General features: G+C 50.7%; 11 protein-coding genes across 11 annotated transcripts; 7 read left to right on the top strand and 4 right to left on the bottom strand.

Annotated features, from left to right (window-relative positions):
• Positions 1-1,871, top strand: N7508_000536 (FAD-binding oxidoreductase; the record flags this gene model as incomplete). The annotated part of the gene is made up of 2 exons (XM_058458621.1): positions 1-482; positions 548-1,871. The coding sequence occupies 2 exons, from the start codon at positions 1-3 to the stop codon at positions 1,869-1,871; spliced, it is 1,806 nt and encodes a 601-aa protein (XP_058324843.1).
• A 525-nt stretch (positions 1,872-2,396) lies between these two features.
• eaf1 (MYB and HSA domain protein) lies at positions 2,397-6,905 on the bottom strand (the record flags this gene model as incomplete). The annotated part of the gene is made up of 5 exons (XM_058458620.1): positions 6,761-6,905; positions 6,555-6,683; positions 3,747-6,460; positions 3,538-3,695; positions 2,397-3,482 (listed from the first exon to the last, which is right to left on the bottom strand). The coding sequence occupies exons 1-5, from the start codon at positions 6,802-6,804 to the stop codon at positions 2,397-2,399; spliced, it is 4,131 nt and encodes a 1,376-aa protein (XP_058324842.1). The 5' UTR covers positions 6,805-6,905.
• A 515-nt stretch (positions 6,906-7,420) lies between these two features.
• N7508_000534 (putative 60S ribosome biogenesis protein Mak11) lies at positions 7,421-8,941 on the top strand (the record flags this gene model as incomplete). The annotated part of the gene is made up of 2 exons (XM_058458619.1): positions 7,421-8,335; positions 8,390-8,941. The coding sequence occupies 2 exons, from the start codon at positions 7,421-7,423 to the stop codon at positions 8,939-8,941; spliced, it is 1,467 nt and encodes a 488-aa protein (XP_058324841.1).
• Positions 8,942-9,341: 400 nt separating this feature from the next.
• N7508_000533 (translation initiation factor eIF2 subunit gamma) lies at positions 9,342-11,444 on the top strand (the record flags this gene model as incomplete). The annotated part of the gene is made up of 8 exons (XM_058458618.1): positions 9,342-9,609; positions 9,774-9,795; positions 9,850-10,075; positions 10,146-10,156; positions 10,242-10,272; positions 10,341-10,491; positions 10,552-11,356; positions 11,414-11,444. The coding sequence occupies 8 exons, from the start codon at positions 9,342-9,344 to the stop codon at positions 11,442-11,444; spliced, it is 1,545 nt and encodes a 514-aa protein (XP_058324840.1).
• Positions 11,445-12,514: 1,070 nt separating this feature from the next.
• N7508_000532 (zinc metalloprotease) lies at positions 12,515-14,040 on the top strand (the record flags this gene model as incomplete). The annotated part of the gene is made up of 3 exons (XM_058458617.1): positions 12,515-12,529; positions 12,630-12,812; positions 12,868-14,040. The coding sequence occupies 3 exons, from the start codon at positions 12,515-12,517 to the stop codon at positions 14,038-14,040; spliced, it is 1,371 nt and encodes a 456-aa protein (XP_058324839.1).
• A 272-nt stretch (positions 14,041-14,312) lies between these two features.
• Positions 14,313-14,828, bottom strand: N7508_000531 (uncharacterized protein; the record flags this gene model as incomplete). Its single annotated transcript, XM_058458616.1, has 1 exon — positions 14,313-14,828. One exon carries the CDS (start codon positions 14,826-14,828, stop codon positions 14,313-14,315), a length of 516 nt encoding a protein of 171 aa, XP_058324838.1.
• A 482-nt stretch (positions 14,829-15,310) lies between these two features.
• Positions 15,311-15,838, top strand: N7508_000530 (mitochondrial 54S ribosomal protein bL34m; the record flags this gene model as incomplete). Its single annotated transcript, XM_058458615.1, has 2 exons — positions 15,311-15,387; positions 15,484-15,838. 2 exons carry the CDS (start codon positions 15,311-15,313, stop codon positions 15,836-15,838), a joined length of 432 nt encoding a protein of 143 aa, XP_058324837.1.
• Positions 15,839-16,292: 454 nt separating this feature from the next.
• Positions 16,293-19,531, bottom strand: N7508_000529 (putative zinc metalloprotease; the record flags this gene model as incomplete). The annotated part of the gene is made up of 3 exons (XM_058458614.1): positions 16,293-16,457; positions 16,510-18,581; positions 18,637-19,531. 3 exons carry the CDS (start codon positions 19,529-19,531, stop codon positions 16,293-16,295), a joined length of 3,132 nt encoding a protein of 1,043 aa, XP_058324836.1.
• Positions 19,532-20,262: 731 nt separating this feature from the next.
• N7508_000528 (uncharacterized protein) lies at positions 20,263-24,622 on the top strand (the record flags this gene model as incomplete). Its single annotated transcript, XM_058458613.1, has 5 exons — positions 20,263-20,421; positions 20,486-22,005; positions 22,058-22,784; positions 23,075-23,225; positions 23,283-24,622. The coding sequence occupies 5 exons, from the start codon at positions 20,263-20,265 to the stop codon at positions 24,620-24,622; spliced, it is 3,897 nt and encodes a 1,298-aa protein (XP_058324835.1).
• A 506-nt stretch (positions 24,623-25,128) lies between these two features.
• Positions 25,129-25,700, bottom strand: N7508_000527 (mitochondrial 37S ribosomal protein uS13m; the record flags this gene model as incomplete). Its single annotated transcript, XM_058458612.1, has 4 exons — positions 25,129-25,173; positions 25,246-25,512; positions 25,572-25,643; positions 25,698-25,700. 4 exons carry the CDS (start codon positions 25,698-25,700, stop codon positions 25,129-25,131), a joined length of 387 nt encoding a protein of 128 aa, XP_058324834.1.
• A 309-nt stretch (positions 25,701-26,009) lies between these two features.
• N7508_000526 (uncharacterized protein) lies at positions 26,010-27,261 on the top strand (the record flags this gene model as incomplete). Its single annotated transcript, XM_058458611.1, has 8 exons — positions 26,010-26,120; positions 26,185-26,262; positions 26,330-26,346; positions 26,409-26,512; positions 26,563-26,643; positions 26,707-26,770; positions 26,826-27,013; positions 27,098-27,261. 8 exons carry the CDS (start codon positions 26,010-26,012, stop codon positions 27,259-27,261), a joined length of 807 nt encoding a protein of 268 aa, XP_058324833.1.
• Between the last annotated feature and the right edge of the window lie 672 nt (positions 27,262-27,933).

Here is a 27,933-nt window from a genome sequence, read left to right as displayed (position 1 = left end):
ATGCTGCGTTTCTTTCATATTCCTATTATTTCGCTTCTGGCATTGACCGCCACCTCCTCCGCCACACCGGATTGCAAAACTTCACCTGGTGACTTGACATGGCCATCCACGGAAGACTGGAATACTCTTAACCAGACAATCCATGGAAGTCTCATCAAGACGGCCCCGGCTGGGTCCTCGTGCTATCTGGGCAATCCCTTCAGCTCTTCTGAAAACTGCACTACGGTGAAAAATCATTGGTCCTATGCAGCCTACCATGCAGCACGGCCCGAAAGTGTCGATTACTCGATCTATGCAAACAACTCGTGTCTTCCCCCTGGAGTTGATGGATATTCCAAAGACAAGGGGTGTAGCATAGGTGGCCTGCCGCAATACATCGTCAATGCCACGTCCGAGCAGCAGGTTGCCACTGCAATGAAGTGGGCATCCAAACTTAATATCCGCATCGTGGTGAAAGGAACAGGACATGATCTTGGTGGCCGGTATGTTGTTTCACCTAGGGCTTCATATTGATTTGACTTCAGGATTCTGACTAACTCCGTAACAGCTCCACTGGTGCCTATTCTCTTTCAATATGGACACACAACTTCAATAACGTTGAGAGAAGATCTACATGGAGAGTGCCCGGAAGTAATGCCACCGAGGATGTTGTTATCTGCGGCAGCGGTAACAACTGGGGATCTGTCTATACTGCAGTACACAAGATGAATCGGACAGTGGTGGGTGGCGAGGATGCCACTGTAGGACTCGGTGGTTTGATACAAAATGGTGGCCATGGCCTCCTTTCTAGCCACTATGGCCTTGCATCGGACCAGGTTTATCAAGTTACTGTCGTCACAACCGAGGGCCGATTGTGCGTCGCCAACGACATGCAAAATCAAGACCTCTTCTGGGCTGTTCGGGGTGCTGGTGGAGGCCAGTATGGAGTAGTCACAGAATTTGTACTGAAAACGCATCCTGTGCCTGCGAATGTGGTCAGCGGCGGACTTACCTTCTATCCTGCCCTTAATTCGAATGCCAGCGGCGAAGCATCTTGGAATGCGATGGCCGAAGCCGCCGCCCAGATCCCTGATTTGATGGACAACGGAATCACGGGTACTGTGACTGCTCTGACCAAAAAGAAGGCCACGTCGCTTTTGGGACTAAAGGAGGTACTGCCTGGTGTCTCAGCCATGCTCAGTTTCACTGGCTTCAACATGACCACCAAGAGCATGAATTTTACTCTCAGCCAATTGGCTTCTCGGCTAAATGTTGGAAATGTCAACATCACTCTGCAGTTACCTTCTTCCAAAGATTACTGGGAAACCACCAAGCCAGACCCTCTTTCCAGCGCTAGCTGTGGATCCGTCAGCATAATGACAAGCCATCTTCTGGGCAGGCGCGAGCTCTCTGATATTGCCAAAGCAAAACTGGTAGCATACCTCCAAGATATCATGGCCTCTCAGGATCCAACTGCGGGCTCAATGCTTTTGTTCGGACTGCAAGCCGGCAAGGGTACAGCCAGTACTCCCGAAGAAAGACGTGGAAGTACTCTTCCGGCCTGGCGTACAGCGTACGCTCATACCATGGCTTATGGAGCTTCTGTCGATGCCACTGGTGATCCAAATCAGTCTATGAGAGACGTGGCAAGCTGGTTAGATTCTACGTGTGAACCTGTTTGGAAGAAGTGGGCACCTGAGAGCGGCTCTTATATGAATGAGGGCAATCCCTTTGCCAGCAACTGGAAACATGACTTCTATGGAGAAAACTACAACCGGCTTCTGGAGATCAAGCACAAGTATGACCCCACTGGCAGTCTGTTTGTCTGGAGCGGAGTTGGAAGTGATGAGTGGAGCCATGATTTGCATAGTGGTCTGCTGTGTCGTGTGTAAGAAAGGCAGTTCACAAATCCTCTAATTAGTTCTTGTTCATATGAGACGACGACAAGATCTACGAGCAAGAGAGACAAGTTCAAAACTAATCATACAATTCATTTCAATTCCTAGAGTCCGTCCGTCCCAGAGGTTCGCCTAATCCTATCAATAATACAAGCCCAGACCCAAAAAATCAAAAGAGAAAGCACTGGTGAGAAAAAAGAAGCCAGTGCATATCGAGTCCGCTCTGTTGAGGGAGCATCGAAATTTTCGAACGGTAAAGAAATAAGAGCATGCAAGCAGGAGTCAAAGGGGTTGAGGGATAGGTGGTAAATAAAGAGTAAAGGGTAAATGAGTTAGCGCGAGGTGTAGTGCGAGAATCCGAATCAACGGAGGTAGGAGAAAGAAAGGATGGAGGACAAAGATGGGGTAATAAATCAAAATAAGGCGTGGTGTAAGTATGTACAGCTTAAGGTATAAGGGGATGAAAGGGGTTTGTGATTGATACATCACGGTGCCACAGCGACTGCTTTAGCCGATTCATTAGCTAGTTGCTGTCTGGGCTGCTGGGGCATGGGGGCTCTTGCTGGAGCCTTGAGGGCCAGCTTGAGCACTGCCACTGCGTTGGGTTTGAGGAGTGGCGCTTCGGCTAGGCTGAGCGACAGCTCCGTTCAGGGCAGGCGAGCTAGTTGGACCAGTGCGGTTCTGTTGACCCGGCTGAGGAACCCGCATCATTGGGGAAAACCCCTGGTTTTGAGGGACCTGTATTCCAGAATTGCCATTTGCCATGTTAGGCGCCGAAGGAGTCTGGAAATTACCATCGTGAGAAACTTGGAAGTTGGCCTGCACGTTGTTCGCATTCATGGCATTCGCATTGATGCTACCCGAAGCAGCGTTGATCGCGGCCTGCTGGGACAAGCGCTGCTGTTGCGACTGTTGGTACTGATTGAGTCGATCAGTAGCCAACTTGGTTATCTGCTCAGGGGGCATGTTCGGGTTGCTGCGCTGAATCTGGCTTTGGATATTGCTGATCTGTGGCACGACGCCGCTCGAGAGGGGATTCGGCTGGCCCATGCGAGGCGACGGGGTTGACACGCCTTGGGGCGTGCCAGCGTGGAATGATGGGCTTTGCATTCCTCCTTGAGCCTGCATAGCCATCATGGCTGGATTGTTAGGCGTACCATTTGACATGTTCAGGTTGGGCGATCCCTGTGATGGAAACTGCTGATTGTGGAATTGTTGGCCTTGCGGTTGTTGCCTAGATTGAAGAAGGCGCTGCTGCTCCTGCAATCGATTCGCTTCTCGAATGACGCGAGTGTTATCGGGAGAGGTTTGCATCGCCATACCAGGTCTCACGCCTGGTCCTTGGATCTGATTGGGCATCATCTTCATAGCCATACCGTTGGGCATCTGGCCATTCGACTGTGCACCGGCCGGCATATTTTGCATTGAAAGAGGGCGGCCCTGATTGACACCGGCACCGGCTTGCATGCCATTAGGCACTCCATTCGAAGTACCTCCGGGCAGGCTAGGGTTAGAGGTGGGGGGCATGTTGGTGTTGCTGCGTCCTGGAGCGTTTGCCGCAGGCTGGTTAGGCGCTTGACCGGAACGCTGAGCTGCAAGACTAGCCTAAATGAGAGTTTAGTATAAAAAAGCTCTCTCGTGGAGATCAAGGGTAATTCACTCTTTGTTGCGCAATCATTTGCTGGCGGTACTGCTCTTGCCTTTCCTGCAGTTTCATCTCCCTGTCATATTTCAGCCGACTAAATTCAGCTGGCGATGAAATAGGCGGCTTGGGTTGATTGGCCTCGTTGGCCTTGCGCAATGAGGCGAGATGAGAAGCTAGAGGAAATGTCAGAGCTGTTATAATTGGTGATTCGATCTAGAACATACCATGCTGCTGCTTTTGAAGCATAGTCTCCCTCTTCTTAGCCAGCTTACGCATGGCATCAAGCAAAGCGAGATGTTTTGATGAGCGTCTCCTGTCAACGCGAATGGGCTGTGTAGACCTCCGGCGAATGGGTGGCTGAGGAGGACCGCTGTTGCCCTGCTGCTGTTGCTGCTGTTGCTGCTGCTGTTGCGCAGCCGCCTGCTGGGCCAGCACGGTACGCTGGGCGGTTTCAAGCCTCTGGTGGTAGGCCCGGAAGTATTGCGTCTTGGACATATCGGCCGGAAGACCTTCTAATCCTACCCATCGCTCGAAACATTCCCAGGGGGTCCGTCTCTCGGCTCCAGAAGTGAAAATAGAAGATGGAGTTAGGCAGCTGGAAATTAGAGACCAGTTGTAGGAGTACTCCTTGACCAAGCGTCGCAATTCATCATCCTCAGCAAAAGTCCACTGTGATGACTGACGTGACTCAAAGAACCCAACAGACGGCATCGGGTGTTCGGTTGGAGGTCGGAACGAGTGCCCGGGGTGAATGCGATCACGGATGGGTTTGTTCTCGGGGCGGAAAAGGGCGACATTGGTCTGCTCTGGGGGAAGATCGGTTATGCGATGCTCTGAATCGTTGTTGTACTGAGAGAAATCATATCTGCTCCGCTTGCGAGGACGATCATCATCATGGAAGGTGATCTTGGTCGACGCAAATTTAGAGACAGGCAGAAGCTCTGTCTTCCAGACTGAATCAGGGGGTGCTTTGAAGTCCGGTGCATTTGTTCCAGAGGCCATTGTCAGTGGCCCGTATATCGGCAGTTCGTCGAGTAGCTTCTCAGCAGCAGGGGTCATGTCGATGGAAAAGTTGAACTCATCCGAGCCGAGGGAGAAGATAGCGGCAGGAGTCACAGTGTCTTGGAGGTCATGGCGAGGCTCATCGTTGAATCCATCACTGACCGACTCCTCCTCGGCAGATGGAATAAGGTCCGGAGTGGGATGAGAGCCACCAAACGCTTCATCGCCAGTATCCTCGGAGGGCGGACTGAGGCCGGCCTTTGGTGCATCCTTCCCGGCCAAGGTTGGCAAAGGAATCTTCGTTTGAACACGCAGTAGAGCCCGGTGTTCCTCGTCGCTGGTGACATATTCGGCACACCAATCGGCACAGCTCTTCGCGGCAGCAAGCTTCCACTTGCGCTCCTCTCGAAAGTCGGTTCGCATCCATTTCATGTGGTCCATCACTACATCCCAATGTGATCCTTGCCGAGGAGGTTCGACAGAACGCTTCATTTGCCGCAAGGGCCATCGGTTGGCGTTTTGAAGTGCATAAATGCGCCGTAGAGTGCGACAATCCATGGACTCTTGGTATTCAAGCAAATGGTTGTTCGTACTCAATGTCTTGTGTGCAGAAGCCAACAAAGTATTGAGGTTTGTTCCCCGTGGGGGAGCGTAGGCTCGGTTCAAAAACAGTGTGAACAGATAGTCTTGTTCCTCGTTCAACTTGGCAACCGCATCCATGTCTCTGTGCAGTAGATCCGCAGACTCGGGCTGAGAGGCTTGCTGCTTGGGAAAAACCACTGTTGAAAGTCGGCTTCTCTCCTTCTCTCGGTCTTTTCGGTCCTTGAAACGCATTCTGGCAACGGAATCCGGGGATCCTTGCTCAGAGGGTGTGGGCGGAGCCCTGTCATGGTGACTCCTCGGAGTTTCTCCAAGGATTTCAGAAACAGACTTATGGCGGATAGCTCCAGACGAAACTCGCGTGGTCATGCGCTCTGGTTGCGACGATCCAGGCTGAGTACCAGGTATAGATGATGATGGCTTCTTGACAGGTGTGACAGAATCTACAGTAACGCCCATTGTGGAAGGCGACACGGATTTTGATACAGGTTGCTTCGCTTCAGAATCGGGAGCCGATTTGTCGACATCCATTTCATCTTGGAGATCATCAGCACTTGCGCTTTCCTTGATTTTCTCGTTTGACGAAGGCAGATCAGTGTTCACATCCACAGGTTCCTCCTGTGTCGAGCTGGCTTGTTCTAGGCGCAATTGCTCGTCGGGGGTGGACGGGACCAAGCTTGATCGTGGTTGGTCATGTTTATGTGGACGAGTGATCGTTTCCGCATCCTCGGCCACTTCTTCTGCAGGGCTTGTGTCGGGTGATGCAGCGGCCGGCACGGGTGTGTTATTAGAGTAAGGGTCGATAGAGGAGGCGGGTGAAAGAGGTTGTTCGGTATTAGAGGGCCCTAAAGTCAAAGACGGCTTCGCCTCTTTTCTTCGGGTGTCGGATGGGATGTCTAGTGAGGGAACTCCTATCGCAGTGCCCTTCACGCGAGGAGCCTTGACTTCGTTTGCATCTTGATTAGCATCGGAGATCGATGCGCTGACTTTCTGGTCGCGCGAGGATTGGGGTGATGGCGCAGCCGTTGGTGGCATTTCAATATCCTTTGGCGGCTGGGAGATGGTTGGCACAGATGGCCGACGTGATCCATTGGTTTCTGGTGAAGGCGCGACATGGGGAGCTGCAATTCCAGGTTGCGCCGATGCGGGTGTTTCGCCTTGGGTTGGTTCGGTCACCTGTGGAACACCGCCATCGACGGTGGATGGGGGGATGATTTCGGTAACAGGTTTGGTCTTGGTACCAGAAGCTGATGTCGGGGAAACTAAGCTTCTGGGTAGAGAACGCGCGCGCGCATGGGCGGGCGGCGGAAGCGTAGCTTCATCGAAGTATCGACCTCTGTATAGAGCATCAGCATTGCGAAATTAAATAATTTAATTTAATAATTGCAGATAATGTTAGAATTTTAGAGTAAGGCAGAGAGGGTACTCACTTGGAAAGGTCGTTGGCGTCGAGAAATGCTCGTTCCTTTTGCTGGTAATGCGAGTCCTCGGTCGCGCCAAACCCGACCGTGGCTAGATATAATGCGCTGAGCTTGCGCTTTCGGCGCGACAAACAGTTTCTGGCCACAAAGTCAGTCAAAACTTCATTTTCAAGCACTCAAATATCAAAAATACGCGACAGATAATTAATACTTACGCGATCTCATCGTTTTTAGACCGAAGGAGCTCGTCGCGGAGCATGGAGTCTAGCTTGGGAACACAGCATCCGATTAACGCGGGAACAAGGGAAACGGACTGAGCGAGGTCATCCAGATGGAAAAAATCGCTCGGACAAGATGGAAATGATGGAGAAAGGGAGTGAAGTGATGGAGAGCAGAGTCTTCTTTTGAAGGGGGTGAAAATGAGGTTACGGTATGGAAAAAATGTTTGGGGAAAAAGGACGGGTGGGTGGTTTGGGTACAGTACTCGCTCCCTCACAAAAATTACACGGGTGTGCCAAGTACCTGTACTTGGCCTCCCTGTGGTCTAGGGAAGGGTAATAAGGTTGGCTAACACTAGGAATGTATTATTCGAGCTATCAAATGTTTATGGGAGTTGGAACTGGCCAAACTGCCCAAGTAACTTCGTATGTAATGCGTAATCTTGTCATTCCTCCGCTTGCGGTAGTTTGACACCCGAGATATCGGGCATTAATAGACACCTCACTTATCCGGCACTAAGGATTCAAGGCCTGAGGGCTGTAAGGCAATAAGGCACCCAGGATCTTATCAGGCGGCGATAACCGGCCGGCAGAAAAGCAGAAAAAAAGTTATCATCCACCCAAGCTTCAACATCAAACAAGCATTGATATACAATCATGGTTAAACGCAAGAGAACTGATGCATCCAAGGAGGATAAGCCTGCTGTTCCTTCACCCAAGACTACCAAATCCGCCCCGGCACCATCAGAGACCCCCGATGCGGCTATCACTGTTCAAGTCATTACTGGCTCCTATGAGCGGGTCCTGCATGGATTCACAGCAGGAATCCCAGCTGCCAGCCTGAAGGCCAAGACTGAGGCCGAATCTCCCAAGTTCGACTGCGTGGACACCTTCTTGTTCGAGGCACATGGATCTGCAATCCGTTGTCTTGCCTTGTCACCGCTCCCCAAGGCCACCGACTCTGCTGAGCATCAAAAGGTGATGCTGGCTAGCGGTGCTACCGATGAACGTATCAACTTGTACTCTATCTCCGCCGCTCCTCCTGCTGTGAATGACGACTATCCCTCCGTGCCCACCCTCGCCGGAAACAAAATCCTCGAAAATCCCCGGAACCGCGAACTAGGATCCTTGCTGCATCACACTGCCAGCCTAACGTCATTGAGTTTCCCTTCCCGAAGCAAGCTACTTGCTGCTGGTGAAGACAACACCATCTCTATCTCCAGAACCCGTGACTGGTCCGTTGTTTCAACTATCAAAGCCCCAAACCCCAAAGTGCAAGGACGGCCAAGCGGTGACACCGCACCACTCGGCGGTGCTCCATCTGGAGTGAACCACTTTGCAGTACACCCCAGCATGAAACTCATGCTGACTCTCGGCAAGGGTGAGAGGTGTATGAGATTGTGGAACCTGGTAACCGGCAGAAAGGCCGGAGTGTTGAACTTTACACGGGAGGTGCTCATGGGTGTTAACGAGTCGAGATTCAGCAGTGGTGAGGGTCGCCGCATTACTTGGGACTCGGAAGGAGAGGAGTTTGCAGTTGCATTTGAATGGGGTGCAGTGGTTTTCGGAATTGTAAGTTTCTTGTTATCATTCTTTTTGAAATCACCTTCTGACCATCGGCTATAGGACTCAATCCCAAAGTGCAGAGTGGTCCCTGGACCTCGGAGCAAATTGCATCAGATGAAGTATGTTTCTCTGCCTGTAAAGGGTGATGAGAAGAAGGATTTCCTGGTTCTCTCCACAGAGGATGGCCGGGTGATGTTCTATTCGACCAAGGACCTGAAAGAGGCAAAGGATGATAACGACTGTACCATCCCCCATGCAACCCCTGTTGCTCAGCTTGGTGGAAAGCAGGCCGGCTTCGCTGGTCGCATCAAGGATTTCGACATCCTCAGCTTGGAAGAGCAAGCAAAGGAACTCCGTAATGACTTCCTGGTTGTGACTGCCAGTAGCGATGGTGTGGTTCGTGTATGGAAGGCCTCTGGGAAGGACCTTGCAAAGGCAAAGGATGAGACTGTTCAGATTGGAAGAGTTCTGACTACCTATGAGACTGGAAACCGCATCACCTGCCTGACATCGTTTGTCATGTTGCCTGCAGAGGACCCATCCACGCTATTTGACTCTGAGGAAGAGAGTTCGGAGAACGAGGAGGACTCCAGTGATAGCGACGACGAGTAATACGTGGCTCTCACCTGTTATACCCTTTGTACCATTGATAAAACAACGGCAATGTATTCATGAGCAAAAGTTTGACGCCTTAGAAACATAGAAAGTTCTCTGTGGTCTATCCCTGCACCACATTAGTTTAGAATATCTCCAAATCCACAATAAATTTTAACAAGCTACAAGTTACATACTACATGCGTCAAAAATATAAAATAAAAACAGAATTACCATCAAGTATACTATACAAAAGTGTAGAGTTGCCATCTAGACACCGCCCGAGTGGCTCTCCACTGCACACAATCCCCCACCTACATTCTTTCATCAGTATCGGAAGCAATTTTCACCCGACCAACTTCCACCCTCCACCTTTTCCACCTCTCCGCGCGAATCGATTTTTTCCTCTTCCGCAATCATGGCTACCAACGGTGATTTCTCCGATGAGGGGTCCCAGCCCGGCTCGCCTTTGCTCGACGCCCACAACGCCCGCGGCGAGGTCGAGGACCAGGAGCCTCTTGAGGAGGAGAAGCCCACCAAGTCCGCGATGAAGAAGCCCTCTGCTCCTGCTCCCCAGCATGTGCGCCCAGAACTCCCCGAGCAGCCCGAGCCCTCGACCCTCGATCTGTCCAAGTTGACTCCTCTGTCGCCTGAGATCATTTGCAGACAAGCCACCCAGAACATCGGTATGTGATCGCTGGATCGTGACTGCGTTTCGATCTCTTTTTTGTTGGGAGGTATTTTGCGGGCAACGGATGAATTTCAGCGGAACTGGTCCTGCGCTCGAAAATGCACATCCTGTGAACTCATTCTTTTCCGGGCTACAGATTGACTAACGGGTTTTTTATAGGTACCATCGGTCACGTCGCTCAGTTAGATTCCCTCCTCCGATATTTTTATCCTCCGAGTCACTAATATTTTTCCAGCGGTAAATCGACTGTCGTCAAGGCCATTTCGGAGGTGCAGACTGTTCGTTTCAAGAACGAGCTTGAGCGCAATATTACCATTAAGCTCGGTTACGCCAATGCGAAGATTTACAAGTGTGACAGCCCCGAATGCCCCCGGCCGACATGCTACAAGAGTTTCAAGAGTGAGAAGGAGGTCGACCCTCCTTGTGAGCGCGATGGATGCACAGGTCGTTACCGTTTGTTGGTATGTTTCTCGCCCTTTGCCCGATTGCAGGGCTTTCTTTCTACCGATAGCGAGCTAACATTCAATATAGCGTCATCTCAGGTACATCGAATTCCCAATCCGCCCTTCAGGCTCGATTTCAGAGTCATTCTGCGTCGAATATAGGCTAACATATGGTACCTCAAAGTTTCGTTGATTGCCCTGGTCACGATATTCTCGTGAGTCTCCACCTTCTCCAGATTCTCTGTCTTTTTTTTGAGATTTGAATCTAACCCAAGCTTCGCAGATGAGCACTATGCTTTCAGGTGCCGCCGTCATGGACGCTGCCCTCCTCCTGATTGCCGGAAACGAAACCTGCCCTCAGCCCCAGACTTCCGAGCACTTGGCTGCTATTGAGATCATGAAGCTCAGCCACATCGTTATTCTCCAGAACAAGGGTATTTTTTTTATTCTGTCTCGAGTTGCGCCTCTATGCATATTCTAACGCCGTCTCCTAGTCGATCTTATGCGCGAAGAGGGTGCCCTCGAGCACTACCAGTCGATCCTCAAGTTCATTCGTGGTACCGTCGCCGATGGCTCCCCCATTATTCCCATCTCCGCTCAGTTGAAGTACAACATCGATGCTGTCAACGAGGCCCTCGTCAACACCATCCCCATTCCTCCCCGTAACTTCGAGGCTTCTCCCCACATGATGATCATTCGTTCCTTCGATGTCAACAAGCCCGGTGCCGAGATCGACGAGCTCAAGGGCGGTGTTGCTGGTGGTTCCATCCTTACCGGTGTCGTAAAGTTGAACGACGAGATTGAGATCCGTCCCGGTCTTGTCACCAAGGATGAGCAGGGCAAGATCCAGTGCCGTCCCATCTTCTCCCGCATTGTCTCTCTCTTCGCTGAGCACAACGACCTCAAGTTTGCCGTTCCCGGTGGTCTTATCGGTGTCGGTACCCGCGTCGACCCCACGCTTTGCCGTGCCGATCGTCTCGTTGGTTTCGTCCTGGGTCACCGTGGCCGTCTCCCTGCTATCTACACCGAGATCGAGGTCAACTACTTCCTACTCCGCCGTCTTCTCGGTGTCAAGACCGCCGACGGCAAGCAGGCCAAGGTTGCCAAGCTCGCCAAGAATGAGGTTCTCATGGTCAACATTGGCTCTACTGCCACCGGTGCGAAGGTTCTCGGTGTCAAGGCCGATGCCGCTAAGCTCAGCTTGACCAGCCCCGCTTGCACGGAGGTTGGTGAGAAGATTGCCATTTCTCGCCGTATCGAGAAGCACTGGCGTCTCATTGGATGGGCCAACATTGTTGCGTAAGTTCTACAGGCCTAGTAACACTTTCATAACATATACTAACTACTTCTCTACAGTGGTAACACCCTTGAGCCCATTCAGCAGTAAAGCGATTCTTTGAATGATGTCCCAGTTCGAAATGGGGAGGTTCAGGGAAAGAGGTCTGTTATATCGAGGAAAATACGCAAATAAAACTCCTGCTATATCTTCGACCAACGATCTCTCCGCCCGCCAACCCTCGAACACGAGTCTTGCGATTTACGATCATAGATCGCAGAAAATTTTACGGTCATGACGAGTCGGAAAAAGTAAACACATGATATACCTGATTCCCCTGGCTGATAGAGAGATGGTGGTGGGAGAGGAGACATGCATTCCTGCATTGTCGCCACCTTGATCAAATTACCTGCTTCATGCATGTCAGCTACCACGTTTGGCTCACGACAGCACGACAGCGGATTTGGTCTACAGGGTGGAAGACTACTAGGATGTGAGGTCGGCGAATGAGAGACGTGTTTTGTTGTGTTTTCGAGGGAGTTGTTTTCAAGAGGTTTCCTGTTCATTGCTCATTTTGTGTCTGCATCATCGGATCTTGTGTAGATAAGGACCTTTATAGGTCTGTGATCAAAAATGTAAGAGGAAGTCATGATTATGACAATTGAGGAGCTTGCATGTTCAATGTGTTCTATTCTCCGGCTGGGATATACAATAGAGCTAGGTTGTAGCAGGTGTAGTGCCGATATTGAATGCTGGTTATAAATATATCGTGCCTGACAGGCGCCAAAAGTTATCACCGACAAGTTGAATTTGAAAAAGCCTTAAGTTAATTGAAACCAAAGCACACATTGATAATCCCATAGCCATACAACAACCAATTCAGAAAAATAAAAGCGAGGGTCTTGACAATGTAAGCATTCGGATTTATGGTCAATATGAACAAACCCTTACCACCTCAGTCCTATTATTTACTTGGAGATAGTGCATTTGACTTGAAACTAATAGTTCTCTTACCTCCCGACTTAAATACTCTTTGCAAAGACGAATTGTCTACCAAGTAGCATTCGTGGTGTATTCCCTGGGGGCCTGCATGACGATCTGACTAAGGCTCGCAACAACAAAGTAACTTCTGTCCTTTGAAACAAAGCAACTTTCTTTCTTCGCCTTGCGCGACTTCAATCATGTATATTCTCGAGGTAAGTGGATTTCACTGTCATATCTCTCTTGACATTTCTTGCCATCTGAGACGTTCTTCAATTCTCGTCAGGACACCATGGCTTTGCTAACCACTTACAGCAACTGGCGCGCCTTCTCGATCGCCCGCTCTTCCCATGGAAGAACGTGCTCGTGGGCTTCTCCCTGGGGCAGTTTGTCCTGGAGGGTCTTCTATCGCTCCGTCAATACAAGATTCTGCAACGTACTAAGCCTCCCCAGGTTCTCGCTGGGGAGGTCACCCAGAAGGTCTACGACCAAAGTCAGGTATGAATGAGACAACCCGTGATATAGACAAGAGCTCATTGGAATATTTCTGCAGGCATATGGTCGCGCAAAGGCCAAGTTCGGTCTATTCTCCGGTCTCTACGGTCAAATTCAAAACCTCGCATTCATCTACGGTGATGTCCTTCCCAAGATCTGGGGCGTTAGCGGCCTCCTGCTGGCGCGATACCTCCCCGATCGGTTCCAAGGCGAAATCTGTCAAACTCTGGTCTTCTTCTTCGGTTTCAACATTCTAAGCACTGTCCTCTCGCTGCCCGTCTCGTACTACAACACCTTTGTTCTCGAGGAGAAGTTCGGCTTCAACAAGCAGACGCTCAAGCTTTGGATCACGGATATGCTCAAGGGTCAGATGCTCGGAATTGTTCTTGGTGCTCCCATCATCACTGGTGTGCTCAAGATCGTTCAGAAGTTCGATACCTCGTTCTACTACTACCTCTGGCTGTTTGGAGTCTTCCTCCAGGTGTTCGCCATTACCATCTACCCCATTGCCATCCTGCCTCTGTTCAACAAACTCTCGCCTCTTGAGCCTGGTGAACTTAAGACTGGTGTCGAGAAGCTGGCTGAGAAGCTCAACTTCCCTCTTTCCGAGCTCCACGTTATTGACGGTAGCAAGCGCAGTGCCCACAGCAACGCCTACTTCTACGGTCTACCATGGAAGAAGCACATTGTTATTTACGATACCTTGATTGAGAAGACTGAGCCCGAGGAGGTTGTCGCTGTTCTCGGCCACGAGCTTGGTCACTGGAGCTTGAGCCACACCACTAAGCTCTTCGGTATTGCCCAGTTCCACATGTTCTACATCTTCGCTCTGTTCTCCGTCTTCGTCAACAACAAGTCTCTCTACCAGTCCTTCGGCTTTGTCAAACAGCAGCCCATCATGATTGGCTTCCTTCTGTTCTCCGATGCCCTGGCCCCTATGGATGCTGTTGTCAAGCTTCTCATGAACATCCTCAGCCGGAAATTCGAATTCGAAGCCGATGAGTTTGCTCAGAAGCTTGGATACTCGGACAAGCTCGCTTCTTCGCTCCTCAAGCTCCAGATCCAGAACCTGAGCACCATGGACGCTGACCCGCTCTATGCCAGCTACCACTACTCGCACCCCATCCTCCCTGAGCGTCTCGCTGCGCTTGGCTGGAAGGGTGGCAAGGTCACCAGTAGCAAGGAGGAGGACAGTGAGACGCCCGTCAAGGCAGCTGACCGTGAGCTGTAAGCAGGCGTGTGAGATCTTTCCTTCCAGTTTACAGTATCGGTTGAAGTAATCTTTTCTAGTCTCAACAAGCAGAATTGAGGCATGGGATTATCCCATCTATTGACTTGAAGCTATTCTAAACTCCATAAAATTTGTCCAGGCATGAGATGCAAGATACTTTTGTACTTTTAAATCCAAGCCCAGCCCAGAATGATAGACGTAACAGACAAAAAAAAAAAAAAAAAAAACTCCGACCCAATGCATCAACGCCCACAACCAAATAGGGATATACCTCACTCAGAATTCTCCTCAACAATAGCCTTAGCCTTAGCCTTATCCTTCTTCTCAGCCATCCGTCTCTCTTTCTTCTTCCGCTTGCGCTCCTCCTTATCAATCCCAGCCTCCTGCTCCGCAAACGCCTCAGCCTCAGTCTCAAACTCGGCCTCATTCATCTCAAGGTCATTGCCCTCATCCGCCTCGTGCTCCACATTGTTCGGCACAACGCCAGCCGCAACATCCAAATACTCCTCGCCGGGGTTCTGCTTGGCAACAGTCAAGTCGCGACCAAGGTGCTCGCCAGATAGACCTGCTTGCACGCGCTTCAGGTTGTGCAGGATCAGATTTGGGGCTGCGGCTGTCGTACGCGAGACCGGGCCGTGCTCGCTGATGCTGGCGTTTGGTTGCAGGGATGGGTCTGTGGCTGCGCGGTCCAGGTAGGCTGCTAGGAAGTCATGCGCAGCTGACTGGCTGATTGCTGTGGTGCCTTGCACTGTTGTTGGGGGCAGCGTGGAGGGGCCGTTGGTTGCCATTTTGGTGGTTGTTCGCCGATGGGTGCGGGTTTGAGAGGAGGTATGTCCAGCTGCTATTTGGAAGGAGCTGAGAGTCGGTGTTTCTGCTGAGTTGAGGGTGGTTTACTCGCAGCGCAGAGAGTTGAATGGGCGACGGCGAGCAGTTCGCATCTCGAGATCAAAAAAGTTTCGGTGGCGCTAGGCCCGATTAGGTAGGTATTCTTAACGGGCTTGCGGTGCTTCAATTGCGTCAGTTCTTGGTTAAAATGTGCAGGAGAATAAGTTTAATAGAAGAATACAATTATCCATATATCTCAAATACTTCCTATATCAATATCACGCCCAATAGCCCAGTTACTGCAGACATACATCTCCAGGCGGGTCCGTGCCTCGGCGGCTCCGCGCTTAATTTTCTGTCTTCCGACCACCGCGTCTTCAAGATCTCACATCCATTGAAAGCCCTCCCAACCCGCCTCTCCCGTTTCTCCAACCGGGTATTCAAAATGTTCAGCCTGCGCACCGGGGCCTTGCCCCAGGCCATCCGGGCCTCCACATCCACCATGCGAGCCCCAATGACCAGGTACGCAACAGCAACCCCAACCAACCCTATAAATCGACAATCATCCCCGACCAGAAACAGCATATAGCTAACCCTCTCTTCTTCCACCGGCCATAGGTTCTCCCAAATCCCTCAACAACCAAGCACATCCACCATCCTCACCTCCAGACCCTTCTCTCTCCTCTCAACCCCAACCCGCTTCCAACCATCAACACTTGGCTCTCGCCTTCCCTCGACACTCACAACATCCTTCTCACCACTCTCATCACTCCGCGCCGGAGCCGGCCAAGTGCCTCTGCAGTCTCGGTCCTTCTCGGCTAGTGCGTCGCTCGGCGTGCGCCGTGTCACGTTCCGGCCGTCGCGGCGGGTGCAGAAGCGCCGCCATGGATATCTGGCGCGGAAGAAGGATCGCAATGGACGGAAGACTCTTACGAGGAGGCTTTTGAAAGGGCGGAAGGAGTTGAGTTGGTGATTTTGTCGGGGGGTTTATACCAACGTGTATGTGTTTTGATGGATAGGTTGGGATTCATTGTATCATTGTACTTATTGGTCTGGGTTTATGGCCATGATGTAGGGAGAATAGAGGGGATTGACTGCCTGACTCTGCATTCTCGAGACTGATTCTTTCATAGGGGTCTTTTGAGATGGGCTTTGGGGTTCAGATGAGATGATGTGGCTCTTGTCTGGCGTGTACCATATTACCTCTGCTAGAGGAGGTGTGAGACTTTCATATAGTTTGAATTTTCAGCTTCGTTTTTTTTTGTTTCAATTTGCCTTGGGGCTACATTTATTCTGGACCGGGTCATGTTCTTGAGTATTGAGAGTTGATTCATCATGCCTAATTTATGTGGAGTCTCTCGACACTCAAGTACCACTGGGATCTACCCTCTAACTTTACCTGTAATGCATGAAATTCATGAAGCATATCACTCTTCATCGCCACTCTCTTCCTCGCTTTCGTCGTCTTCTTCGTCATCATCATCATCCTCTTCTTCCTCGTCACCAGCCTTCAGACCATAGTCGTCTTCGAATTCCTTCAGAGCTTGAACAGTAGGAGTGAAGCCAGAGGCTTCGAAGCCCTGCTTGATAGTCTGAGAATATATGTTAGTATATACAAGGCATACAAATAGAATTATAACTCACCTCTTCCAAGACAGTCGCGCAGGTGACAACCAAGTTAGCCGTCTTAGGAGCAAACAGTGGCAGAATGATCTCACGCAGAGCACCCTTGATCTCATCAAGGGTAATACCGCGCACATTCTTGAGCATCTTCTCCTTGTAGTCACTAGGCAAGTTACGCACGACCTGGCGAATGAAACTGCCCTGAGCAGCACTAGCAGCAGTCATCTGCTCATTGGCAAAGTTGACCACAATGCTGCTAATAGCACCCTCAAGCATAAGCGGATCGAAAGGCGTAGCACCAGACAGATGGTCCTCGACAATCTGCTTGCTGGACTCGAAGGCCTTATGGGCATTGGGAGACCGGTACACATCAAAGTTGACAAAGCCAGTATCGATGTTGTAGCTGAAGTTGGTGCCGTATGCCAGACCAGTTCCGCGGACTGCAACCCAGAGGGGACCCTCGACGGCGTTCATGTAGGAGATCGCAACCAGCAGGGCGGGCAGCTTCGGGTGGTCGTACGAGTCAAGACCACGGCCGGTGGCGTAGGCGAAGGACGAGTCGACCGTCGGCATGGGGACGATGTAGGACTTGCCGCCAATGTTCTTACCTGCGTCGCTCAAGCGCTCGCGGCGGACGGTGATGGGTCGGAGGTCAGTGCTGGTGCCCAGAGTTTCGGCAAACGACTTCCAGGCCGAGACGGGGTTCTTGAGCTTCTCGAGGTCCGCAATGACAATGACGCGGACGTTGTCGGGCTGGAAGAGAGAAGTGCGGATCTCCTCCATGCGGGCCACAACCTCCTCGGGGGTTTCGGCGAGCAGACGCTTAATGCGCTTGAGGTAGCGAGCCTTGACGAGAGTGGAACGAGCACGGACGATGGATTCCGGGGCGTAGTGAACCATCACATGGGCTGCGGCGAGCATGTCATCACCACTGCGCTTGGAGTCGGGGACATCGGCCAGCAGGCGGGTGTTGATGGCACGGAGCCTCTCTACGTCGAAGATGGACTTCCAGGACAGCTCCTGCAGCCATGCGATGGCGTTCTCATACTTCTCTAGCTCGACCTGGAAGGAAACACGGAGCATCTCAGAGTTTCCAAGACCACGAGCATTTTCCATAGAGTATCCAACAGTGTCTCTCTCCAGCTGGACCACGACTTGCTCAAAGTCGATTGTCTTGCCATCACGCTGGATGGGACTGTTGAAAAAGGCCTCAGTGTAGATGGAGAGCAAGGGACGCAGTTGAACGGGCACAGAGTCAGCAGAAATAAGGACCGCCAACTGAACGAAGCTGCTGGGGATGTGCTCGAAGTGAATGAAGAGGGACTGGTCAGACTTGTCGGCATCAACGACCTGTTGGATCTTATTGTCGGGACGTCCAGCCTTCAAAGCAGCACCCGAGCGCGCTGTTGTTGTATCCATGAAATGGATAGACTCGGTTCCAGGAATAGCAAATTTCTCCAAGAGCTCCTGGGGAATCTCCTTGTCGTTCTCCGCCTTGGCCTTTTCAAGCTTGGCAGCAAGCTCCTTGAGGCCCTTTTGACCAAGGCGCTCCTTCTGCGCAGCGACTCGGTCCTCTTCGTCCTTCTTCAATGTCTCGGACATCTTGTGGGATGGCACACCCAAGATGGTAACATGGGCCGCATCGGAGATCCATTTCTTGATAAAATCGCGCCACTGGTCCTGAGACCAGGCCTCAAGGGTATCGTACTCCTTGAGTGACGCAACATCCATCATGGTCGAGCCATCTCGCTTTCCAAAGAGGAAGTCAGAGATGACGTACTCTGCGAACGAGGAGGCAGAGGTCTCTGTCGAGAACTTCCAGGTCCGGCGCTGACGATCAATGCACTCTTTGAGATACTTCATATCCAAGTCTTTGCTCATGGCATCCTGGAGAATCTCAAAGAATCTGTGCTCAACTTGTTCGAGCTTTTCGGTGGCGACACTGGTCAAAGTGAAACGAATTTCCATGCTGGGGTGATCCTCGGTTGCATAGTACACAGCACTGGCAAGCTGCTCTTTCTCAACAATGATGTTCTCCAGAAGGGCAGCAGATGAACCAGCGAGGTACAAAAGAGACACATTGAGAGCTCCGGCTGTGTGATTGTCAGTTCTATCCAGAATCAAAAGATAGCATTGTGCAAAACGTACATTGAACAGGATCGGTACAGTCAGGTCCCATGAACCGGATCTCAATTTCACCAAAGTCTTCATCTTCCTCGGGGAATTCAACCTTCTTGATAACTGACTTCTGCAAATAAGGAGCCTGCACGGAGTCCACCCAGGGTCTCTTGAAAGGCGCATCTGGGCTAGGAATAACATCCAAGATTGTGTCTTCGAATTTATCCAGAATGTCAAGCATGTTCTGCTGATCGACCTCGCCGGTAATGATCAGGCACAGGTTCTTGGGCTGATACATCTCGCGATGGAACTCGCGAATACGCTCCGCAGACAAGACACGCAGCTGTTCCATCATACCCCCGGTCTCGTAACGGAAGCCATTGCCCTCTGGGTAAGTCAACCGCCGGGCTTCTAGGTCAATTAGCTCAGCGGCATTGTTCTGCACGCCCTGCATCTCAGAGTACACAACACCGGCATCATTTCCAGTGCCATCGACATGGAAAACCTCAGTATAGCAGCCTTCGTCGGTCAAAGTGGGAGCAATAACATGCTCAAGGTAGACTGGCAAGATACGCGCAAAGCCTTCCCAGCCTGCGGTATCCAGAGTGTAGGCTGTGTGATCTGTGGCTGTCCAGGCATTGGTACTGGAGTATACACGGGTAGCAAGCTTGTCCAGGAAGCCCTTATAGCGATAGTTACGAGATCCCATGAAGCACAGGTGCTCTAGAGTGTGAGGAGCACCAGAGTCATCGTGGATCTCAGTGGCAAGCACAAAGTAGCCATTCACCTTGGGACCGGGCTGGTCAATGACAACCACCCTCATACCGGTGCGCTGTGATTCATACTGGGTAAACTCGCTTGGCGAGTAGTCTGGCTTGAACTGCTGGAGCAGTTTGAAATGACTGTTTTGCACCGAGGGCGACATATTGATCAATGGGGCAGGCCCAGTGAAGATATTTCGCTGGAAGCTTGACAGTCTAAAGGTTTTCGTCAGCACGTTTCATCTCAAGGAGATTCGAGTCTCATCGCCAGCGCATCCACAGCGGGGAACATTCTGATACCAAGCCCGAAACTCAGAAACCGGAGAGGACTTGTCCAAATCGAGATGATGGACACAAGAAGGACAGTATACATCCTCTTTATGGCCACATCATATACCTTGAAAGCACATGGCTACCTGGTCTGGGCTCCTACGATCACATCCTGCCGAGGAAGGACATGAATCGAGGGGCAGACAGAGAAAATTGGGATATCAAATGGCCCCTCCAACAACGGCACATCAAAAACCAAGACTTACAGAAACAAAGGTTTTGCCCGACTCAGGCGTAAAAATCGAGACACGATGAGTGTTCAGAGTGTGCGCTGGACCCAGGCGGAGTTTGGGTCCCGTTCCTTACAAAGCGAGCTCAGTGTTGGAGATTTAAAGAACGGTCACTCGGAGTATCAAAATTAGGGGTTATATGTCATGTCCAAATAGTATCTTGAGTCCTCTTCTCTCTTCTCTCTGAACGCGAATATACGAATGTAATCACACGTGGGGGCGGTGACACCCAAGGTCACGGGTTGTTGACAGCTTAGCTCTTTGCTTCTACACTTCATTCTAACCAGCACCTTTTTCTCGATAATTCGCCCTCAAACACTCGAATCACTGGCGCCATGGCCGGGAATACCGGAGATGAGGAGGTGTGCCAGGCGGTGCTGGGCTTCGTCGCTGAGGGCACGTACCCCGAGGAGAAGGTGGTTGCTGGCAAGTTCCCGGCAGCTGCCCTAGCCAGGGAGTTGGAGCTTATCTCCAAAGCTCGTGAGCAGGTAGAGGTAGGAACTTTCAATTATTCATTTGCTGATCGCATTTACTGACTTGCGCTTTGTGCCCGCTCAGAACGAGATCAGCTCCCTGAGTCGCGAGAACACCTTTGACGCCGACGACTGGATCATCCAAGCGAAACAACTTCACGCAGACATTGAACAGTCTAGATTAACTGCGCGCGAGATTGTCGCCCAGCATGAGCATACCAATCCCCTACAAGCTAAGGTTGAAGACGCAAAGGCGAAAGTCGCATTGGTTGAGAAGGAGATAGCCTTCAACGAGGCCGTCGCAGACACCCTGGGGGAGGTACAGCAACTGTGCCAGCAGCTGGAAAATGGACGCGCTGCCCTCAGAAATGGCCAGATCACGATTGCCATTGAACAACTGGAGTCTACGGACGCGGCTGTTGGGAAGGATGCTTTTTTTACCAATACAAATGTGATAAGCATATTCTCCGGAGAGGTGGCACAGCTGCGAACTGAGATTATTGAAGCGCTTCATATGCGCTGGGTAGACCAACTGAAGGTCGATCGACAGAATCGCGAATTCCAGGTCTCCAAGACGGACGCAACTGCTCTTGAGGACACTATCGCATCACTTGCCAGGATGGATATCCTTATATCTGCCAACGAAAAGTTTCAAAAGGACTTTTCCTCTACAATTCTCAACCCAATTTTGCTGCCTCTCCCGGATGGCACCAGCCATGGCGTTGTGGTGACGGATACCAGCATCCGAATTGAGCCCGAGGCCTCAAAGGCCACCATTTCAGAGACTTTGGATCGTCTTTCTCTTGTATTAGAGCATTTGCGACAGAACCTACCTTCAGTGGTATCTGCAGCCCTCCCCGAGACTTTCATTCCAAGCATCGCTTCAAAGGTGATCTCAGAGTGGCTATCTTCTGCCATCCCCACAGATCTAGCTGGTCTTGCCGATTTCGAGAAATTATTGAACAATGTCCTGCAGTTCACTCAGACAATCGAGTCTTGGGGTTGGACTGGCCAGGAAGAACTGTTCGCGTGGGTCAGTCAGGCTCCACGTTTATGGTTGACTCGGCGTCGGGTCGACTCACTCGATAGTGTTCGGAAGGTCCTCGCTGCTAGCCAGAGCACAACCAAACGGGTTGAACGTGTTGAGAAAGAGAAGGTTTCCCAGTCCGATGAGGCACTCTTGGAAAATGCTGTCAATGATGACTGGGACGCGGACTGGGATGATGATAAAGAAAACACGTCTGTGAAAGGAGATAAATCAAACCCTCACGAAGAAGAGGAAGACGTTAGTGCGTGGGGTCTTGATGACGACGAGACTCAAGATGAGCCCAATCCAGATGCAGCTGTATCAACAGAAGATGATGAGGCTGATGATGCCTGGGGCTGGGGTGATGAGGAGGAAGAAGCCCAGAAAGCCGACACTGAGACTTCAAAGCCACATAACACTGCTGCAACGAACCAAACAGACGTAAAGAATACTACCGGGTCTCAGTCGCCTAAAGAGGTTACTCTGAAGGAAGTGTTTACCATTACCGATATCCCAGAGTCGATTCTCAGGGTGGTTCGGCAGCAAATCACTGATTCAAAGGATATCTCGCAGCCTACGTAAGTCATGCCCGCCACTACTTCACTTCCATCGAAACTAATGAGGTCTTAGACATGCTGATTCCCGCGTTGCCTCTGCTGGGAATGGTCTCTTGGCTCTTCCGACCCTCATCCTGGCCATGTTCAAAGCTACATCATCGACGTTCTACTCGATGAAGCTTAGCTCAGGGCAGATGTATCTCTACAATGACAGCTTGTATCTCGCGGATGAAATCCGGAAGCTGGTTGAGGAGCACGATCTCTCCAGGCTTCAACCAGATGTTGAAGCATTGGAGAAGTTCGGGAAGCTTGCTTATAGCAAGGAGATGCAAACCCAGCGAACTATTGTTACCGATTTGCTAGATGGAGCTCAAGGATTTGGACAATGTTCCGAACAGCCATTCCAGTCAGACTGCGAGAACTCTGTCATGGTCACTGTTGACCGGATCCGTGATGTCTATAAGGAATGGCAACCCATTCTGTCACACTCTGCTCTACTCCAGTCTATTGGGTCACTATTGTCTACAGTGATAAACAAGGTTGTTATCGATGTCGAGGATCTGGGAGATATCTCAGAAGATCAGTCCCGGCAACTAGTCTCTTTCTGCAACCAAATTTCAAAGCTTGAAGACTTGTTTATGCCCGAGAATGGTGATGCCGAGGCTTTGCCTGTCACTGCAATCTACGTCCCAAGCTGGCTTCGCTTCCAGTATCTGGTCAACATCCTGGAGAGTTCACTCGCCGATATCAAGTTCCTTTGGATGGAAGGTGAGCTGGGCCTGGAATTCTCCGCTGAGGAGGTGATTGACCTGATTGAGGCATTGTTTGCTGAATCTGATCATCGGCGACGAGCCATTGCGGAGATTCGCAGAGCTCCTAGAGAATAGATGTCAATTTACAAACAAGCAATATATCACCTAGAGACTCCGTATATGAATTTATTCACAGAAACCATGTTCCTAGCGTATTGCATATAGTAACGGGGCCTATCTCCGCGCTCTGCGCAAGTGTGCCGCACAGGTCACCGTATTTTTTCTTCGCCCGCCGAAAATGCGACAGCCACCAGAAAAGATTCTATCTCCAACATCAGCACCGATTTGGACTCGATTTCACCATGAGTGAAGATCAAATCATGTCAGGAGCCTCTGAGGCTGCGCAACGACAAGTTCGTGTGCAGCTCACCAGCCAGCAGGAGGATATTGCTCTGCCTGAGAGCACCGGCCCAATTCTCGTTCCCACCGGTAAGTTGATGGTGATCAAAAAGTAAGAGCCACAGTACTAACGTCTCTTCTGTGCAGGTCTTCGCCGTTATGCGCTGTCGACATTGGTGAACAACCTTCTCTCGAGCGAGAAGCCAATTCCATTTGAGTTTTTGATCAACGGAACTTTTCTGCGGACCTCGATTGACGAATATTTGATCGACAATGGTATTTCTGCTGAGACAACCCTCGAGATTGAATACGTCCGGGCTTTGATCCCTCCTCTTCACATCGCCTCTTTCCAGCATGACGACTGGGTCAGCTCCACTGACGTCCTTTCCACCACTTCACCCGCTGCATCATGGGCATCAGGCGCAACCGTCAAGAAGGGCCAAGAGAGACTCCTTTCCGGAAGTTATGACGGTCTTCTCCGCATCTGGAACATGTCATCTGAGACTATTGCGACCTCCCCTGCTGCCACCGAGGGCGGCCATACTGCCTCCATCAAAGCCACCAAATTCGTTTCCCCGAACCAGATTGCTTCGGCGGGTCTTGACCGCACAGTCCGTTTGTGGAAGTATACCGAGGACGAAGGTGGTTTCGCGGGAAAGATTGCTCCCCAATTGGAGCTGTACGGTCACAAGTCTGGAATCGAGTCACTATCGGTGCACGCGAAGTCCAACCGCCTTTTGACTGGTTCTTCAGACCACACCGTAGGATTCTGGTCAACCAAGAAGGCTGACGCACCGGCCGCACCAGAGAGCTTGCTTCCTTCCAGCGCTCGCAACTCCAAGCGCCGCAAGCTGAACTCCTCTGTTAGCACTGCCCAGCGCGGACCTCTGTCCCTCTTGTCTGGACACACTGCACCCGTCTCTGCCGCCATCTTTGACGCCAAGGATGCCACTGTTGGTTACTCTGCCTCATGGGACCACTCCCTGCGCACTTGGGATTTGGTCACTGGCGGTCTTGTCGACACCCGCACCACATCACACTCGCTTCTCTCCCTCGAGCACCTCCCCGAACTCAACCTCCTGGCTGCAGGCACTGCCGCCCGTCATATTACTCTGATTGATCCCCGTGCATCTGCCACAACTGTTGCAGCTATGACTCTCCGTGGCCACACCAACGCCGTTGTGAGCTTGGCTCGCGATCCCCACAGCACATATGGACTGATTAGTGGTAGCCACGATGGCACATGTCGTATCTGGGATATCCGGTCTACCAAGACCGATAAGGAAGGTGTTATCGGTGAGAGCGTTTACTCCATTACACGGAAGAGCCTCGAGGAGGAGGGCAAGGCCGACAGCAAGCGTGTTGGCGGTGAGGGTGTCAAGGTGTTCAGCGTGTGCTGGGACAAGACGATTGGAATTGTCAGCGCTGGTGAGGACAAGCGGATTCAAATCAACCGCGGAGAGGGTGTCTTGTCTTCCAAGGCATGAGTTGCTTGCACATATGGGCTTGGCGTTTAACACTTGGTTGAGGGCAAAAGTTGAGAATCTACCTAGATACATATTATTTTTTTACTGTTCCATCTCTCATAATTTTAGCTTGGAACTGAATGTATATGTATATCTTTGCAAGACTACAGTTTCTACGATCTTACAGTCTTGTCGAGTAGAAAACATCAATTCTTTGTCAAGGGCACTAAGTACAAACTTATAGGCTCGGTTGTAGCTCTGCACTGGATGCAGGTGTATATCTATTTGTAAAACTACGGACTCCGTACAATTTCAAAGATTACCGCATTGTCGAGTAGAAGTATTTGTTTTGCTATTGTTCACACCAGGTTTATTTCTAGCCTATAATACATCCAGAGCGGTGATACATTCAAATACAGTTCAGCCTGGCAAGTACCAGGTATCAAGAAAACGCCAATTCCATGCCCCTCACACAAAAGCGTGAGACAATTCCATAAAAGCACACAGCGAACAAGCTACCGTCCAATTTAGAGCCTTCGCTCCATGCGGTTCAACCGGACAGGAGTTTTGATCTGTTGAACATCCATTAGCCACAATCCACCTCCAAGCGAGTCAATATATGTGCAACGAAAGAGATAACTCACTTGAGTCCGTGTCCGCTGTCCCCGTACAGGCAAGCCAAGCGCGTGACGTCGGCCGCGGTATGTTCCAGTCTCCTTTAGACGCTTGATATCATTGAGAACTTCTCGGCGCAAGTCGTTCTCAATCTTCATTTCTGATAGCACAGCGGTCAAATCCAGGACCTGCTTGTTGGCCAGCTCGCCGACGCGGCAGGTCGGGTGGATGTTGAAGCGGGACAGGAGGCGGGAGGAGCCATTGTTGCCGATTCCGAAGAAAGTCTCGAGGGATTTCTATTTTGCACAAGTATTGCGTGTTAGTTGGGGGTCCATTGAGTCGAGCTTGTGGTGACACTGCGAGCGTATGAGGGTTGGCTTGCCTTGAGCAGGTTCCGCTCGGGGAAGTTAACGCCTAGGATGAAGACCTGGCGGGATGGTTAGTGAGTAATTTTTGTGTGGTAGCATTGTGTCTGACATACCATCTTGACGTATTTTGGCTGGCTGCTGTCTTGGCTTTCGACTAAAGTCCGTTGCTCGTTGCTCGAACTTCCGCGAGAAATCATCCGGCATCATTGTTTTTCCGGTGACTATTTGCAGATCAGACTACGTATTTGCACTGTATAATCTTGTATTAATTGTAATAAACCCTCATTTACACGCTATTATTCAACAGCTCAACTGAAAAATTACATGTGTGGTAGTGGAGTGTATTCTCCGCACGCCATTGCAAGCTGGCCTCGACTACTTCTCCCTTCTTCACTGTCTCTCCCAAGCAGTGACAATTAGCAATCATGTATTTCCGGAACCTATTCCTGTCTCTCTTCGTCATCTTTGCTGTCGGCTTCGCGCTGGTCCAGGCTGAGGAGTCTAAGGAGCCCCGTGGCCCAAAGGTCACCAGCAAGGTGATTACTTTGCCCTTGGCCGTTTAACCGGCTCGATATTAAAACAAGCTAAATGGTGATTTAGGTCTACTTTGACATCCAGCATGGCGATGAGACTCTTGGCCGCATTGTGTTCGGCCTGTACGGCAAGACTGTCCCCGAGGTTAGTTGAGCTATATCCCATGCAACTGGCAATTGAAGATCTATCGCTGACATTGTTCTTACTATAGACCGCCGAGAACTTCCGGTATGGATTGCTAGATACGCCAACGTTTTCAAGATCACTGTATAAGCTGACCCCTCTCTTAGCGCTCTGACTACCGGCGAGAAGGGCTTTGGTTACCAGGACTCTACTTTCCACCGCGTTATCAAGGACTTCATGATCCAGGGTGGTGACTTCACCAAGGGTGATGGTATGTTAGCCTCCAATCAGGCTGAAATGCATGATACTAAGTGTATGCAGGCACTGGTGGCAAGTCCATCTACGGCAACAAGTTCAAGGATGAGAACTTCAAGCTTCGCCACACCAAGAAGGGTCTCCTGAGTAAGCATTATATTCATTCATCAAATTGTTGATTGAATGCTTCGGATATCTGACCATTTTTAGGCATGGCCAACGCCGGCAAGGACACCAACGGTTCCCAGTTCTTTATCACCACTGCCATCACCTCGTTCGTACTCCATTATTACTACCCACTATATGATTCGTGGCTAACACTTGAATAGTTGGCTCGATGGCCGTCACGTCGTCTTCGGAGAGGTCCTTGAGGGCTACGAGATTGTTGACAAGATCCAGAACGTCCCTAAGTTGCCCGGTGATAAGCCCAAGGAGACTGTCAAGATCGTCAAGAGCGGCGAGCTCCCTTTTGAGCAGGAGGCTGAGGAGAAGACCGAGGCTAAGACCGAGGACAAAGGTAGCCGTGATGAGCTGTAGATAGGTGACTGTCTGCGCTGTTTCCTCCGCTGCTGGTTGGTGGCTGATGATGTTGGGCTAAAAGAAATCGACCAAGACCCGGTCACCGAGGCTCCCGAGACGACCACGACATCTTACCCATTCCAACCGCTGGTGATTTTCTTCGTTCTGGTTGCTATTGTGGGTGTCTGGATTGCTCGTCGCCGCAGCCAGCAGCAACAGCAGGAGAAGGAGCACTATGATGCGTAAGAGTTGAATGTATACTTTTGTTGAGTATCTCATGTTACATCTTTCAAGTCATGAAATGACCGAAGTAGAGGTACTAAATGAAGTCCTAGAATAGAGTATACTTAGTGTACTCCAAAATGACCAGTCAGCTCCTTTTCTTAGTCAGAGACCGCCCAGACCCAACTGGCGAGTAAAAAAGAAGAAATTTTTTTCGTGGCGGTCAGTACTTGTTCGGTACCTGGTCAATACAGCGATCGTCAGCCAAATCTGAGGTTCCTTCCAAGTACCCACGCCTCCTGTTTCGTCTCATTACCTCACTGTACGGTACTGCCTCAACCTGACGATTTGCCTCCTTCCCACACACTTCAGTTCTCTATCCCTTTTTTCCACTCTCCTCTCTTTTCTTCTAGAGTTAGATTTGGGAGATTTGCATTTATCGGTTTCTTGACTTCTTTTTGTTTGCACACTCCATCTTTTTTTTAGGTGGAACACAGCAAACCCCGATCTTTTCACCGTCCTTCTCACAGTGAAGGTATCTTTGACTTCTTTTCTTCTGCAAGTGTCTTTCTGAGATCGCTTGCGCCTTGTCATCCTTTCGGTGAACCAGAAAAAAAAAAAACTGTTCGCATCACTTCTCTCCCCCCTGGCACTTCATCCTCTAACCTCAGTCGCCACAGACATTTTCAACCGCAA

Source organism: Penicillium antarcticum (assembly GCF_028974205.1).
Source record: "Penicillium antarcticum strain IBT 31339 chromosome Unknown utg000001l_segment0_segment0, whole genome shotgun sequence".
Classification (NCBI taxonomy): domain Eukaryota; kingdom Fungi; phylum Ascomycota; class Eurotiomycetes; order Eurotiales; family Aspergillaceae; genus Penicillium; species Penicillium antarcticum.
This window is presented reverse-complemented; position numbering and strand designations above follow the sequence as displayed.